An 18,397-nucleotide genomic window follows, 5' to 3' on the forward strand; every position below is an offset into this window, starting at 1 on the left:
TCGTGTGCGGCCCAAAGTGGGACTGCATGTCTATGGACCTTAGCAGGGCTGTGGTGGAAGGCCGTATAACGCCGAGAACACACAGCATCGTACGCGGGGCTATGAAAAGCCATGCTAAAAGGAGCAAAACATTGAGCTCTGGTAGGAAAAAAACAGGAGCAAGTAAATCAAAAATTATTGATTTCTTTGCCCAATCTTCATCAAATGTAAAGTCATCGACTAAATTCTAAGCCTTCCCCGAGTTTATCTTTCCAGACACCACACTCGCAACTTGCAACTGTCTCAGTCGTCAGCGATGTCATTCAAGATGTCGTGACCGTCAGAACCTGTCAACTCGTCATTGACTACATTTGTCAGCAAAATGATGTCTTATGGGCTGAAGTTTTGTGGACAATGAAAACATTAGAAATAATTAGTGTATGATCCTTGTTAAAATTGCAAGCTTTATCGTGCAGACACTCCTGGAAAATGGCATTTTTCAACCGCAAATACCAGGGATCACTTTGGGGTGCGATAATGCGATATTGACGCGCAAAAATCAGAAAAATCACATTCAGAAAAATCAATTGGGCAAAAAAGTTGCACTAATAATGCAAAAAACGAGTACGCAATACATTTACGCGATCTAAATTCATCGGTAATATTTTGCAGGTTTTCAGTACAGAACCACTCATTGTGTCGCCGTAGAGAGCGCTATAATTACGCTAGAAAAAGCTGTTGCAGAGTTACATGTTCAAACAGCGTTCGTGATTGGTTGCCCACAGGAAGTTTTGCGTTCATTGACAAATCATTGGAATCGATACAGCAAGTGTTCATTGCTGATGTACAGTGTGTTGTCATCGCTCAAAATGGCGCTTTCAAAGGAATTAGTGTCCAGTACAGGTGGTAGTGCGAAGAAAACACGAAAATGCACTATTCTGGACTACTGTACTTCCGTTACTTCCACACTAGAAAATGTGGATTCGATTGCCTCCGATTACAACTACACTCAGTGTGACAGTGTTTGGACAGGGTAGTGAATTTTACCCAAAGCCGTTTCATAAATGACAAGTACTGCGAAATCTTATTATCATACCTTTAGAAACTTTATTGATATCCTCAAACTGTTAACACCAACAGAAGTGGTATTCAGGGGGTCAAAGTTGCCAAATTTTTTACCCATGTTGAGTGCGTAGTAATCGGACTGCTATCGCAGTAATCGGACGTCGTATTTGGAATATGATTATAGGGGCTAAATACTGATATTTTGAAACTTCGAAGCCCGATTTTCAATTTCGATGTGTTTAGAAAACTATATGGAAATATTTCGTGATAATTAGTTACGTTTAATCCATGGACGTCGCAACTATATTTTTGACGTGTATAGCGTTTAGATATCGGACACGGGCTGGGGCTGTCTCTGTGGATTGCGTTCGACACCTCATATCGTACAGTGTGGCTAACTTCACCAAGTTTGTAGCACCCGAAATAACTTCTACCAAAACAGCTATTCAAAACGGGACGGCAGCGTCACCTGACTTAATATGCTGTAGCATGACTTGTAAAACGCTATCAAAACGGAGCGAAGTGAGTATAACGAACAGCATGTCATTAAATGTCTTAAAACTGTGGTCGTTCGAAAACTGTCTCACTGAGTGTATTGTTATGCAAATTAACCAATATGCAGAAAATCAGGGAAAGTTAGGTTCCCACAGACTTTGAAATTCTCCCACTGTTTTTTTTCATGTGGGATTTTATCTCATGCAGTTCTTGAGCCAGGGTAATCCCTGAAATACTCCTGGAAAGTCCTGGAATTTTGATTTACTTGAAGTGTATGAACCCTGTCTTGGAAGGGGGCAATAGAATACAAAAAGATTCTCTGATTTTTTCAAATGACCCTCCTTCTAAACTCACAAGGTGTAAATGTTCAAATTTTCCCATCTGGCATACTATAATTTTGAAATTACCCATCAACGGTATTGGACAGGAATTACAGATGGATCGCATTTGATATTTGGATGTAATTGATAATCAGCTGTTGATAATGTTGATTCACCATGCATGGTAGTCTATGAGAAAACCATGTAATACTTTTTCAATACAAAAGTACCGGTATATCTGTGCATTTATAGATATTTGATAATTAACATAAATGTACTTAATAGGGTTGTTTCAACTGGTATGTGGACAAAAAATTTGACTTTAGAATTTCACCAAAAATGTTCATCCACTATACATGGGAGAGTTTATGATAAAATTGTGAATAATTTTTTTTCCAATGAAAAACTTGCTATACTTGTGCATATACAGACGTTGAATAATTAACATAATTGTATTTAATTAGAATATGATGTTTAAAGGTGTATATTATGTGTACAATAAATCTGATTTGGAATTTCACTGAAAATATTCATCCACTATACATGGGAATCTATGTGGAAACAATGAATAATTTTTTTCCAATACAAAATAGGTAAACCTGTGTATTTACGACTTTTGATTATTAATATCAAAGTACTTGAGTAGACCAGGGTGGTAACAAAAGGATGTGTTCGCCAGCAATTGGATTTTGGAATTTCACCGAAATGTAGATTCACTGTACATAGGAGTCAATGAATAAAAACTATGAAAAAAGATTTCCAATTCAAAAATAGGTAAATCTGTGTACTTATGTACTCGCGATTATTAATATTAATGTACTTGACTAGACTAGGATGGTTACAAATGGATATGTGTGCAAGAAATTGGATTTTAGAATTTCACCTAAATGTTGATTCACGATACATCGTATACTATGCGGAAACTATGAATAATTTTTTTCCCATACAAAACTATCTTAATCTGTGTATTTATAGACGTTTGATAATTCATTTTAAAGTACTTAGTTAGACTAGGATGATTAAAGGTTGATATGTGTGCAACAAATTGGCATTTGGAATTTCACCAAAATGTTGATTCACTATAAATTGGAGTCTACGCGAAAATTGTGCCCAACTAAATTAGTTTGTGCTTTTATAGGTGTTTGATAATTGATACAAATACTTGATTCAAATAGGGTATTTGAAAGTACAGATGTTGACAACAATTATGATATTGGAATTTCACCTAAAAGTATTATTTAACTTTTCATCATACCAGAGTCTACAGGTAACAGTTAAATAACTTCCCTGACAAAACTTGCTATACCTCTAATATGTATGTAATGGGAATTGTTCATTGCCCTCAGTGAGCTCAATGTACAATAAGACAAGCCTCAGAATTGCCAAGTCAAGATGTATACTGTATGTGACAGATAATTATACTCTGTTCAGATTTACAGTGAAATGACTTCAGATTATGAAATCATGCATCGAATCATTTTTATCTCCCAGAATATTTCTGAACACTGAAACTGCTTTTTGACGTGACAGATACTTATGAGAATTAAGTGACCCCTCTCTGAGCTGTTTGAAAAATACATGACCCCTTTGCAGTTTTCAAATTTAAGGTGACACCCACCCCCCGGATTTTGGCGGCCCACCCCTGGCTGTAATAATGAACGCTCCCTTATATGAGAAATATTCCTTTGAAAAAAACGCACAAACAGTAACATCATGTTGTCTTGAGTAATATCATTTTGTCTTGCACATTCAGTATATTGTCTCAGGTGCTTAAAATGTTGACCTTGGCATTCAACATACTGTCTTATATATTTGACATGTTGTCCTATTCATTTGTCGTGGTGTTCTACAAATTCAGCATGTTCTCCTTGGCATTTAACATGTTGTCATACGCATTTCGTCCTCGCCGTAACATGTTTTCCTCAGCATTATATTCTGAAAGGTCGAAAAACGAACAGCTTCTCCTGGAACCATCTTCAAAATTGCCACAAGAATTACAATAAGGATGCACTCAATTAAAAAAATTGACCTTTAACCTCTGGTTGAATTTTCAGGTTTGGTCGGTATTGCCAGGAACTAGTACGTGCGTGCCGATGTGTCACTGACACAGGTTTAAATTTCTTTGGTTGGAGCAAAGAGCGAGCTGCAGAATTCTTCCGTGAAAATACAACCATGGCTGATGATTTGATAGAGTCAGACATAATCAGATATATGATGGCTCCTGGTCAGGTGAGACAGTAAAAAGCATCTCATTTCAGATGAAACTATGTATTTTGATTTATTTCGGCCGTAGTAAGTTCCAGAGACCAGCTCTGGAACTGTTAGTTTTTGCTCTTTCCTTCTTTCTTTTTTTCTTTCTTTCTTTCTTTCTTTCTTTCTCTCGTATTTCTACCATAGAACATGCTATATACAAATTTTACCTTCGTTACCCAGAATGCATTGCAACACGCTTAGGACGTCATCGCTCAGCTCGGACGGGTTTTATGGGCATTTCTTGTTTGTTTATTTATTTATTTTTTATTTTGCATTGCACAAATATCAAATTGCGTTCAGCTATTAATAATTCTAGCTTTCTTTCGCTTTGTTTTTTGTTGCTTTTTGATTTTTATTTTTCTCTAAATACTCGCCGTACGTGGCGCTATACTGTCACACTGGTTTTCGCCCGAGTGCTCATGGGTTGAATGAGATTAACAATGGCGGTGGATACGAACGCTTCCCTCGCATAGAGAGAGAAAAGTAGGCTTTGCGTAAGTTTACAAGCGCGGCTGGGCACATCGTGTACCAAGGCGAGGTGGTGTGCTCGAAAACGAAGATCAATGCAAAATTTGGATTCAAAATCGGCTGTTTCGGCAGAGAAACTGCCCGCCGTATTTCTGAGGAGCCACCAGCGGTTTTTTCTATATCAGTCTGCAGGGCTGTGGTGGGAGGCAGTTTAACGCCGGTAACACGCAGCCCTGCCATGCAGAGCTAGGCATTCATAGTGAACTGTCTGTCACCGCACCGGCATGCGTTGGCTGCACGTAAAAGCAACTCAACTTTCCAAGATCAAACTGTCAATATCTTGTGAAAACAGCGACATAGCAATGAAAATTGTTTAAGTCAGTGGTAAAAACTCTTAACAGATGAAGCGTTAATTGCTTTTAATCAAATGAAAATACATGTTACCTTGGTTTTCAAGTTCAACGGCCTAGGTCCGATGTCTCCTCTCATCTGATATACATTTCCGTGCGTTGTCGCCCCTGTATGTATCTGTTGTGTTATTACCATACATGTAGGCATTTGTAATCTGTGTACTGTAATTCCCTGGACCGCCTTGCTTTTAGTTGTATTCTGTTGTTGTGTCAGCCCTCACTATAGGTACGTGCTTGCATATTAAAATCCCAAGCACTTTCATTCTGCACCAATCTTCGTCACACATCTCTTTTCTTCTGCTGCTCTGGTCTCTGGAACTTTGCTTTTGCTTGCAAATGCTTTCTAGTTTGTTTTGTTTTCACCTGTTCCGTATCATGTGTGAGGTCATTTGATTCAAACGTGTTTGAGAATAACAAGCACCTACCAACTCCTTTGATTGTTACTTTGTTTTTGTTTTTTTTTGTCTTATGTCAATTTTCTGTATATCATTGTTGATTTCTACATTCAGTAGTGTAATGTGATTGGTTTTCGACTATATAACAGCTGCTGAAGAAACCTGTGTTGACATTGATCTACTTTCCTGGTGAAAAATGGAGCCTGACAGAAATCTGCTAAATTTACGACATTGCGATGCCTTCGTACAGAAAGAATTTAAAACAAATGAGAACTACCTTTTCCCCAAAGTGTTTCCGTTAGCAACAAGCATGCCCACCAGTGTTAACCTAATAGAAAGAATGTAACATCAGTAGAAAATTACAGAGCAACATTCACCGTCAGTTGTCAGTGTTTCAGTTAGCAACAAGCATACCCAGCAGTGACGACTTAACAAAAATTTTACATCAGTTAAAAACCACAGAGCAGAGTTGTCTGTCAGCAATCAGTACCCGTGATAAAATCTTCCATGAAGATTTTAACAGTATTTAACATTTTTTTTTTGCAAATCTCAGGCCTGTTCCTACACAATAAGTTTGATGAAGTTCAAGGAACTCCGACAGAGGGCACAGGATAAACTTGGTAAGGAAATGTGGACGGGGATGATTAAAATTCACATGGAGAACAAAACTCACTGCATCATACCTCTACACCCCTTCTGCTAAATAAACATTTGGAGGTGTGAAAATCTGAGGACGAGTTATGATTTGAACTCGTCCAATCCCTTACCCACAAAAATGCAATAAATTGCGAGAGTAGGATGGTGCAAGTTTAACCTTTTCTCCCCTGATGGCCTGTAAACAGATCCACAATCACCATTGATGACAAAGGGCTTGGGCTAAACCATAGCAATGAAAGGGTTAAACTGCTGAGGTTTTGAACACCAAACGTTTCTCAGCAAACGGTGTTGTAACCTTGATACTGTGGTCAACATGTGCAAATATGCATGTAAGAACTAGAATAGAGATGTACCCCTTTCCCCCTCCTTTGTATTTTACATGCTGAATACTGGGTATTTTACCATGCTTTAGGAGAGAGATCAAAAAATTGCAATCAATATAATGATGAATAAATATTGAAGAAAATTTCTGAATGGAGTTATACATTCTTTCGGCGTCCAAATATATATGCAACATTGTAGAGTGCCTCAAAGCAAGATAATGATACTTCAAAGCCTTACAACCAAAACTCTCATTTCTTTGCAAATCTGACCCCAAATAAATCATTTATTTATGATTTTCCTCCTACATAAGTTGCTCAAAGTCATGTGGTTTATTACTTTTAATTAATTGTTTGTGTTCCTTACACTCTAAGTGAACAACTGAAAATAAATAACTATTCATTTATAACTTTCTTCTTTCTTGCTAATAATGCCTTATGTGACTAATGTTGCATATATATTTGGACGCCAAAAGAATGTATAACTCCATTTAGAAATTTTCTTCAATATTTATCCATCATTATATTGATTGCAATTTTTGATCTCTTTCCTAAAGCATGGCAAAATACCCAGTTCATGATGTTGATAAGCTTTTTTTTCAACCAAACTCATCTAGTTAACAAAACAAATCTACCAAACAGTGTTGAAATATCCAACTTCTGAAATATTGTCCATCTTTTTTCTGTTATCGATCAAAATATCTTATCTTATATTTGCTGGTATGTTATAGATTGGCTTCACCAGAACTTGTAGATCCACATAGAGTTGCGTGTTTACACTTCGAATTGTATATGTCATCTCTTCTGCAGGTGAGAAATTTGACATCAAAGAGTTTCATGATGTCGTCCTATCATGTGGACTGGTACCACTGACAGTTTTGGAGTTGATAGTCAACAGATACATTGAGAAGACCTTGAAGAAAAGTCAATGATCAAAGCTGAATCCTGGGGAGTGGGAGGGGGAATTTTCCCTGAATTTTCCTTCAATTTTCCACGCTGTTGATATGTATATTACCCAAATCCTATCTGAGCTAGGTTCTGCCCCAATGGCATTTTGGTCCGTCTATATGTATGACCCTGTTGACAGGGGGAGTGTTCTCCCCTATTAATAGGGCCATACCATGTGTGGGGATAGTGTCCAATTGACTGTTTTCATGACCTCTATGTGATCTTGCAACCTTGGTTGTTCATTACTGCCATGGACAAGTGTGATCTATTAATCTGTTACAGCGGAACATTTACTGAGTCCTGTACCTAAACAGAAAGTACATGCACATGTAACTCTAACTTTTGATGATTCTGTTTTTCGCTATTTTATTTTTAATGTCAACGACAGTTTCTAGTACACGTTCTATACTCCTCAGGGCACAGTATTCAGTGCATGCATGTCCACTGATCCTGTACATGTGTTAAATGTTTTTTTATCTTGACAAGTGAATTCTTGTCCAGACTATAGACTATATAAGGTATTCAATTGTAAACAAAGTGGTGCATTTTACACATAACACAATTGGAACTATTTGAGATTATAAGATGAACAGTAAAAGTCACAGAATGTGCTCTCTAAGAGAGGGTTTACTCAAAGCATTTAGTAATTATCAATTTTTCTAGTGAAAACATCAAACCTGTAATTATTGAATTAAATGTTAAGTAGTAGTAGAAAAAATGTAGTATTTAAAGCCATCTGCTTTTCAAAAATTGTAAATTTATCCTTTTTGACAATTTCTTAAGGATAATTCATCTCATTGATACACATTCTTGAAAATGTCAAGATTAGAGGTCAAAATTTGATGATTGCTGTATTGTTTAGAGGACCTGGATTCATTTGAAGGTTTCGGGATCATATCTGATTGGTTCTTTACTATTTCAAAGTGCCTCTCTAGGCCAGTCCTTAAAAATGTTTAGGGGTCATATCTAAGTGGTCCCTTAAAAAGATTAAGGGACACATCAGGGTGGTCCCCGAAAGTTTCAAGGACTCATCTGGGTGGTCCCTGAAAGTTTCCAGGTCACATTAGGATAGTCCTTGAAAAATTCAGGGCACCTCAGGTTGGTCCCTGAAAGTTTCAAGGACTCATCCGGGTGGTCCCTGAAAGTTTCAAGGACTCATCCGGGTGGTCCCTGAAAGTTTCAAGGACTCATCCGGGTGGTCCCTGGAAGTTTCAAGGTCACATCAGAGTGGTCTCTAAAAGATCCAGGGACACATCAGGGTGGTCCCTGAATGTTTCAAGGACTCGTCTTGCAATGGCGGTTTTTGAAAGATTCAAGGTCACATTAGGATAGTCCTTGAAAGATTCGGGGACACCTCAGGTTGGTCTCTGAAAGTTTCAAGGACTCATAGTCTTAGTCATGTTCATGCTACAATCACAGTTGCTGACATCATTGTCGAGATCGGGAACAGCACTGTCAGTGTCACTCCACAAAGGACCGTGGTAACAGACATCAAATTCGTCGGAGATATCCAGTATTCCGTTGCTTTCCATGTAGTCCTGTCATTAGATGATTGGGGTACTGGACGTCCTACATTCAGAATCGGCAACCTTTCCCGACGAAGGAATTAGTGCAGTAGTCAAAATCCATTCGAACATCACGCTGTTTACACACTCGACTTGAAACAATGCAGAGCCTCACAACAATGTGACCCGTGACCTTTACTATGTAAATTAGCAAGGACTATATTAGTTGGTGTACGATTCAGTGTCTCGCTTAATCAGAATCATCGACTACATCTCCAAATTAATCATGACGACTGTAACATACAACCATAGTATTTTAAATAGTGGGAAAACTTTACAGCATAATAGAGCAACATGTACCTTACCCGGGACCTTACACAATCGCACAATCCTAGATGCCCCTGTAGGTTAAAATGGAATGTGCCATCATGAACTGATTGTTTGCGAATAATTAATTGTTTATTGTTCAGACCAGCGGCGCGTCGGCTAGTGACAGCATACTTCAACCAGCGAGTAAATTACCATTAATCGTCAAGGACTGCTCGTCTAAGTCGACTGAAGGTTCAGCCACTGCCCAGTTTATCACATTTATGCCGGGAAGAACATGCCTTGTAGATCTCGTCGCGTGATAAATATGCAAAGACGTGTTTTGGAGCTGGCCGACCAGTCACACATGGGAGCGATGAGGACGCTGTGTTAAGCCATTACATAATCTTAACTTCGACCGACATGAATATTGACGCTGTATGTGCAGGAAGTTGGACTAAATCTTTTCAGTGATTCGTCTGCCTGTCAGCTTTACCAAGTAATGCTTGTGAATGCACACGCAGACGAGCGAAGGTCACATCAGGATAATCCTTGAAAGGTTCAGGGTCTCATCTGGGTGGTCCCTGAAAGTTTCAAGGACTCATCCGGGTGGTCCCTGAAAGTTTCGAGGTCACACCAGGATAGTCCTTGAACGATTCAGGGTCACATCTGGGTGGTCCCTGAAAGTTTCAAGGACTCATCTGGGTGGTCCCTGAAAGTTTTAAGGACTCATCTGGGTGGTCCCTGAAAGTTTCAATGTCACATCAGGATAGTCCTTGAAAGATTCAGGGTCACATCTGGGTGGTCCCTAAAAGTTTCAAGGACTCATCTGGGTGGTCCCTGAAATTTTCCAGGTCATGTCAATGTGGTCTCTAAAAGATTTAGGGTCTCCTCGGAGTGGTCCCTGAAAGCTGCAAAGACATCTCTGCACAGTCCCTAAAAATTCCAGACAAAAACTGTTGGTTTTTGCCGTTAATATTTTAAGGTTTCAACAGACAGATGATATTGATTACATTTCTTTGCATCTACCAAAAAGAGTTCATTTTTAATAGAAGGGCTGAAATAGTTCAGTGATTTTTTAAAATTTTCCAGCATTAATTAGCACACGCACAAGAAAAGGGTAGTTTTATCAAATTTACCAGGTCTCATTTCCTTGTATATGAAATAAATAAATGTACAAGTCATTTTCTTAACATCTACCAAATCATTTGAAAGAGAGATCACCAAAAAAACATACACTACAGCAGAACTGATTTGGGTAGAGGTAGAAGGCCATTTTACCATCGAAAATTTAAAATTTTATCATGCATCGTTCGGTGAGAAAAGCAAATGCCTACAAATCAACCTTGGAAAGGGAATTTGTATTTTCACTTAAACCTAAACAAAATTGACAAATCAGTTACATTTACTGGGTTCTCCTTTCCTGAGAGTGCGAAAAGCTAGACAAAAATGTAAAATTTGTTAGAGATGTATTTGATGATTGTGCAATTATCAATAATTTATGAAATTTGCCCCCGTCTTCACACAAAAACACTGTTAGATTGATGATTTTTAAATAGATTATAACAAAATGCTCAAGATCTTATAATCACAAAATAGTTCCAATTGTGTTACATATAGACGCTGTGTTAACATACTACTCAGTGTTGCAACATGCTTGGTGGGATTTATAAAACAAAGAATTGGGAAAAAAGTCGTGAACAGCTTCTGATACTGTCTCTGTACTTACAAGCTTGATGATTTTTCAGTGTAAAGGGTTGCAATATTGTTGAGCAATAACTTGAAGTTTGAATACCTATTGGCCGTACTAATCATTTGCCGAAACAATACATTAAATCTTAACAATGCATATGGCATTGCATTAAGGTGCTCTATGCTTAGCCTGCCTAATATCTTTGAAAACTTCACTATTAAATTTTTGTAATCTTACAATGGATTTACTCAGGGGCAGGTCAATATATATGCAAGACAATGACAATCTGCATCCTTTTCAAAGATTATAAAGAACTCTAGTAGTCATATTTAATTAATCAAGAAAATTTATGCTGATAAATGCCTGCATGGCAGGTCCCTGCATGACAGGTAAATGAACTGATAATTTATAGAGGTAGTTTTGTCATACTTGATCAAGACTATCATAAATACATCTGGTAACAGCCAAACAGGGCATTTTGATTGTGTGCGTCAGATATGTGCTGTTTAGCTATTTAGTTTCAGTAAGTGGTAAGTACATGTATTACTGTGATATATTTTCCAGCAATAGGTGCAGTAAGCACAGTGTGTGTGTGTCTCTCTCTCTCTCTCTCTCTCTCTCTCTCTCTCTCTCTCTCTCTCTCTCTCTCTCTATATATATATATATATATATATATATATATATATATATATATATATATATATATATATATATATATACACATATATATATATATATATATATATATATATATATATATATATATATATATATGTATATATATATATATATATGCATGTATGTACGGATGGATGGGTGAGTTATGTATGTGTGTATAGAAAATACCACCAGTTGTGCGTTTTTGTTTTATTTTTTAATTGTTTTTGAACGATTTTTATTGAAAAAGACCGAAAGAAATCAAACATGACTGCAGCGGAAGAAAAAAAATTACATCTTTCGGTCATATTGAAAAAGCTAGTCTACGTCTCTGAAGAAAAGTAAGGTCTTGTGGATTATGGTCAGTTTTCATTCAAAAGTAATGAGACAAAGGCATGCAAACAAACAAACAAACAGACAACAGTAAGGAAAACACGGTCATCATCCTGGCATCCAGATCACTTGAAAAAATACAGAATTCAGGTCTACAGTCAAACTACCTGGGTCAATTTACACAGAGAAATCTTGCCAATTTTCAAATACTTTGACATAGTACATTTTCTTTCAGATACTATCAATTCCAGCTTTGGATGTACTATATTATATCCTTTCTTAACAACTGAAAACTAGGATGTTCTTTTTCTCAAGCTCACATTTATAAATATGTTTCGTATATAAATGACAACATGATTTAATAAACTGGACCATTCTCTAACTCCAAGAATTATTCGTTTTAGGTAAAGGATTGGCTTGACTATTCAGAACTTTGTTTCATAATTTGTACATTCATTCCATACAACTTTGGCAAATACGCAATCAACATAGTAAAAGGTGTGTCAACGTTTCTGATGTATTTTTTACAGAACGTACTCTCTGAGCTTACTAAAGGTGGCTTCATTCTATACAGTGTTGGATTTGTGAGAAGAATATTGAGGTTTATTTTGCACTGAAACTCACGCATAGTGCTGCAAATGGTAACTTGAAAATACACTGTATAAATAAAACCTCAGTCATTTTCCAAGTAATCTATAAAAATACAGACTTTTCAGGAACGACAAAATAGTTCCCAGAGACCACAGTACGAAGCTGTTTGGGGGAATAGAATAAGTGGTTGTGTGTTCTCATGAGAATAAATGTGCATTTTCTTGTCGTACACATACGAGTCCGCAAAATGTTTTTAAGTTGCCATTAGAATACGTCATTAGAATATGTGAGAGGTATTACCAGAGCACGGAATACGTCGCTTTTTGCTCATTTTTTAATATTATAGGGGGAAACAGGCATTTCCTGATTTCCATGTTATTTGTGGAGTCCTGTTAATGTTTTTTTGAAAGGCTGACATTTTCCCAACAATTTGAACTTTGCAAACTCTTTTCTCCACTTTTGACTTGCCCCTTCCAAACTGGTCCGTCTCGAAAGGCGCCATCATGTGCCTGAGCTCAAATATCACAGAGCAACAAAAACGGTAGCGCAAGAACGGACGCTTAACCGTCCATGAAAACAACCTCTGTCTGCAAAAGTTTGTTTCGGCAAAACAAATGTGAGAACGACTTTGCTCGGTTTGACCGAGTATAGATACATGTTTTCTAACCATGCAGAACGTTAACACCTGAGGGATCGAACTCACGTCAGCGAGAACAGCTGTAAACGATGACAATATCATTTCGATAGCCACAAATCAGTCTTTGTAAGTACCACTAACAAGCTCAGATATCATAATCGCTTTACCATGCAACGGTATCATTTTTCAGATGATACAGCAAAGCCTAGAAACTGTACGCTTACGCGAGTTTATTCAAATAATGTACCAATGTGTTTATTGCGATAGACTTAATCGCTCGATCTCTTCCCATGAAAAACGACACGGTACGACCAGCCTTTGAATCCACACTTTCCAGGCGTGTTAATGAGGACTCTCATTTCATTACAAGATCTTACCATCATCTAGCTCAGGCTGTTTGAAAGAGACCCAAGGGAAGGCAATTAGGCTGTGTCTTCTCTTGTATATCGGATTAACACAACTCAGATGTTAGAAACTCTCAACCGAACGTTGCTGGCAGCACAACTGTATACGTATAATAAGTGGTTTTCCTCGGAACTTTGCAACATAAGGAAGGCTGCGTGAAATATTAACGCGCTACCAGAGGCATCCATGCTGCTGTATCCTCTCGTCTAAATCATTAAATTTGGTACGTACATCATCAACATTCACTGATCACATCAGAGTTGCCATTCTGAACGGACTGTCCAGGGCATGAAAACATTTCGGTAGGTGCTGTTGATTATTATATGCTAATTCTTTTGCACTGAGTAGAATGCAAGATAAAAATATCCATGCATTAGACAGTTAACAGCATAATGCGTGTATGCAGGTGCTGTAGGGATTACTTTCGACATCTATTTTTTATTTTAAACCCGACCATCCGTTCCCTTACCGATAGTGCGAAACAGGAATACAGACGGAAAATGAATATAACGGTAAATTGAAAAGTATCGGTATTCCCAAGCATACGGGAGTTTGAAAATCGCGATGCCGTGACGGTAGGAGAGAAGAGGGGTGACGTATTTTGTCGTCGGTTTGGGCGATCACGAGAAGATGGGTAAAGTTTGTGCGATAACATGTGTGGGTAAATATTCTTGGTTGGGCATCTACAACAGGGGACAGATGGTGTGGCGGCCAATGTACGTATACGTACTATAGTGTAGACGTTTCTAAAATACGCGGCGTTTTATGGCCTTGCAATAACCAGAAGCGATTTGCAAATCGTTTTCCTTGCATGTATTTGCTCTCTTGGCGTGTTTTCTTTGCAAGACTGGCAAACAAAATACAGTGACTTCATGATCATGATATTCGCTAATGTTCCGGTGATATTCAGAGTGGAGTAACCAAGCGGGGTAATAATTATATACAAGTAACATACATAAATGATATAATTTACAACGTGTAAGGTGTTTTTATGGCTAGATACTTCTGTGTTGATTGTCCCAACCCGCTTTTATTGTCACTGGAGGTTTTTTTCGTAATTTCTATGATTGAAAATGAGATAAAACTGATCATCGATTACCATTGTTCAATCTTTGCTGCTTTTTTTTAATCCCGTCTCGTTCTGATAGTTTGTTACGAAAGCAATTCAGCATGGACGAGGTTCTAAAATTACAATCAAGAACAGGCTGCCCTGTATTGAACTTGAACTTCTTATAGTTTGCGGATCACGTGTAAAAAATAACTTTGCAGTGCTCTGAGAGAACGAATAAAAAGATTATCACGTCACTACTTCAAATTAGTAAGTTGTAAACCGCTAGATTTGACGATTAAGTTATTCAATTAACTTCGAAAACATGAGCAGTCACGCGTAATTTATGTTTTCTAGAAATGAAATGCTCAGATGAAAGCAACCAAGGGCAGTAACCTTCGTTTTAACAACGGTCGGGTTTCAAAACTGTGACTCATAATTCACGGTCTTTCATTAAGTGGTCACCTGGTTTTTCCCCTCTTGACGTTAAGGTCCTTGAAGTTAACGGAATACAGCTAAATTAGCACGTTAAGGTGATTTTGCTGTTTGTTAATAACTGCGGGGTCTTAGCTCAGATTTCTTTAATGGCAAACACATAGCAGATTTGATTAAAAAATATTAACTCTACTCGTGAAACTCTTTCACACATCATCAGAAAACGTCATTTAATTAAATGTAATCATGAACTGTGTATAAGAGTTACTGCAGATTCTCTGTAATGTTCCTTATGTTATTATGACTCACATTCGTATGTAAGTCGGTGGGTAAGTAGATAGGTAGGTAGTATTAGGATGGTTCATTTTTCACCTGCCGTAAACTCTAGACATCGTTTTTTTACGGCTCTTGCGCAAAGAAGTAAAATAATTTCACCTAGTCAGTCCCTAAAAGCATCAGTGGTACTTTTGTTAATGTACACAACACACTAGGTACATGTACTTAAGATGCTACCTCACCGAAAGAGTTGAACGTCTGTGTGTTCTCTTCAAGCGCTTATTTTGCAACTATTTCCTTTCAAGTACCCGCACGCATCAATCATAGAAGCAATCGGGTCCATAATTGCATCATTTCCGAAGTATTTTGCATCCGATATCAACGTCGACCCACAATTTTCTTTCAGAAACTGTCAATTTCAAGATCATAATTATAAGCTGTATGATTGGGTTGTCGATATTTACCCCAGGCCTGTAGCACCTGTATAATTACATATTTCAATGTTGACAGTGTTCATGGTTCAGTGGAAGGTACCAAAGACGACAAATGACACGTAGCTTTACGCTATACTAAAATTACGTGCTGGCAAGAGGCTGTTTCTATGACACCCACGTAAATAAACAAAGCTACGATATAATGCACAAGAATGTTTGGCTTTTTTTCAAAAATAACATTGGGGACATAAAGTTTGTCACGTTTCCATGCTGACATTGTCTGTAACGTTTGTACTTGGTCGATCAGCGTGACACATTGTGTTACCTCTTCTATTCGCATTAAGACACGGCATAACAATATGAAGATATACTGCGATGCACCGACAAACTGAAGTAATTGAACTCTTTCAGAATGTCAGAGAGCCAGTCACTTATACAATTGACACGCACTGGCAACCACACAAACATACATCAAAACACATTGGGAAATTGAGAAGAAAGCATGTTATGATTGAGTATGTGGATGCAAAGCTACCATGATTACACCGAGTTATGAATAATTTATCAGAGGATATATGTTGCGATACGCATTTTAGACTAATACGGTTTTCCTTATTGTGTATACTTTCTAGATGTAGCTATTTGACAATGTATCGACAGCTTGGAGAATTGATATAGAAACATATATTTCACGATAACTAATTATTGACTATTCTCAAGAGAATCTTGTTAACACTCGTCATGAATCTTATAGTTGCGACCAGGTCAAGCATATAGTTGTTAATAACCGTAAAAGATATTGGAAATGCCAATTTTAAAGATAATATTTCACTACTCCTCGCAGTTCCAATGGTATATGTTACTGCGATTTGACAAGATAAAACATAAGAAACGGCCTTAGTCATTACTATTTAATCAAAAGTTTAATAGTCATGATTATGTTACCGCATAAAGTTCTTACAGTCGTTTCATAAAAGAGGAAACCTATATCGTAATTAATAGCGTGAGAGTTAGAATTTTCCATGGGAAAGTTACCGATGCATATTCCTCTGACGTCACTCAGATTTTAAGGTCTAGGCAATACATAGCATTGCAGGTATTATTTTCAATATGCATTGGTTGACTTCAATATATTAAGCATTCATCTACTTGTCTCGGATTATGTCATTCGGAGGCGGCTTTAGGTCGGGTCAATTTTTTTTCCCCGATCTGTAATATTTTTTTTACAAATCAAAGCAAGTAGACTGAGCGATCTCTTGACAGGTTTGATTTTATTCAATCATGTTCAAGGTTAGTGAATTTCACTCAAAACATTATTTCACTTTTAAAAGCTTATCTCGTCACTTCTTTGATTAACGTGACATGATTGAGTTTGATGTGTGAAAATTAGGATGTGCCCTAAGAGCTTTGCTTACCTGTGACTCCGTCTAAGAGATCTGACTGTTTGTTTTCAAAACTGCTTGCAAGTTTTTTTAATTAACATGATTAATGCTAGGAATTTCACAGCAAGATTATTGTCATTCTTGTCACTTCATCGAATCGTTTTCTTCTCCTCTCAATGCGTACTATCTGCACATTTTCAAGACGACACTGATGACTTTAAGGTAGAACGCGCCTCGGGGACATATATTCGGACTCTCAAACTTTTACAGTTCTTTCTCTTGTGGGGGTTCATTTTACTGCTCTTGGTGTAAGAAAACTTTTCACCTTCTTATTTTTCGAAAATTCGTAAATTTTATTTTTCTACATATAGTTAACACAGAGTTGGCGGCCATTTTGAATTTCAAATATCGGTAAATCTCTGGTAATTTTTTTTCTCTAGTACTAAAATTTGCAGGGCGACCCCTGATTTTTATTCTTGATTTTGAAAGAGAACGGTTGGAATAATACTTAAGGAAAGCTTAGTCTTTCACTTTTAAGGCGTATATTACCTTACGGTACTAGGTAGGTTTCGATGACAAATGCCAAGCAAATTAACGTCATGAGGATTTAAGCACTCCTGAATCACGTGTTATCGGATTAATTCTTGTAGACATTGACTATTTGCATGGTGTTCGCTCTTTCTTCTCTTCGCTGTAGTTTTATCAAATTAAAGGCTTTATTTCGAAATCCAGCCGATAAACAACCTATGGCTCTACTTGGCGAGTCCCAGATTTTATTTGACAATTTGGTGCAATTATATTGCACTTATATATTTTCAAAAGCTGTAGCATTGGTTTAGAAGAGCAATTTGAAGCATTCTTATACATTTACTTAAACCTCCCCTAATTTGTTTCTATGGAAACTAGTGACCGTACGATGTATTCGTGTAATGAGTTCTTGGAATTACAAATCAGCGATAACGATTGTCGATGCGTGAACAGAGATCCTTGGAATACTGAACGAAGTTAAACCGCCACGATATCTCACATTTACGAGCTCGTAAACACTCCATTTAACAGTACTTTAGATATCGTTAAGAGGTTGTAAATGGGTCATTATGAATGAAGTTCTCTTTATCACGTCGATTGCATTATTTCGCTTACTTCAGGGAGAAAACCATAAATGAGAAAGCGACGTAAGATATACATTAGTGTCGACAGCTCTAATAAAAGAATCATCTTTGTTCGTACTAGTTTGAAATACTCCTTAAACCTTTGAGCGTCAAAGTCAATTTTTGTCACCTTTACAAAACATACCGTAGTCATTTTTTTTAGATTTTTGACAATTTTATTTATAAAAAAACTGTAGCCAATGAAATGTGATGGCTATTTGGTTCAAAATTATC

The 18,397-nt window shown here is 37.3% G+C and overlaps 2 protein-coding genes across 2 annotated transcripts in view; both read left to right on the plus strand.

Moving 5' to 3' along the window:
• The window catches only part of LOC139130184 (uncharacterized), a 30,363-nt gene extending 22,408 nt beyond the window's left edge, over positions 1–7,955 (plus strand). The window contains exons 13-15 of the mRNA XM_070695927.1: positions 3,914–4,088; positions 5,939–6,005; positions 7,173–7,955. Of these exons, the coding sequence (XP_070552028.1) occupies positions 3,914–4,088; positions 5,939–6,005; positions 7,173–7,294 (364 nt within the window). The 3' untranslated portion in view covers positions 7,295–7,955. The remainder of the gene's footprint in view (positions 1–3,913; positions 4,089–5,938; positions 6,006–7,172) is intronic.
• A 5,618-nt stretch (positions 7,956–13,573) lies between these two features.
• The window catches only part of LOC139130189 (soluble guanylate cyclase gcy-31-like), a 130,411-nt gene continuing 125,587 nt past the window's right edge, over positions 13,574–18,397 (plus strand). The window contains exon 1 of the mRNA XM_070695939.1: positions 13,574–13,739. The gene's annotated coding sequence lies outside the window, so the exon portion shown is untranslated. The remainder of the gene's footprint in view (positions 13,740–18,397) is intronic.

This window comes from Ptychodera flava, chromosome 1 (genome assembly GCF_041260155.1).
Source record: "Ptychodera flava strain L36383 chromosome 1, AS_Pfla_20210202, whole genome shotgun sequence".
Taxonomy (NCBI): Eukaryota; Metazoa; Hemichordata; class Enteropneusta; family Ptychoderidae; genus Ptychodera; species Ptychodera flava.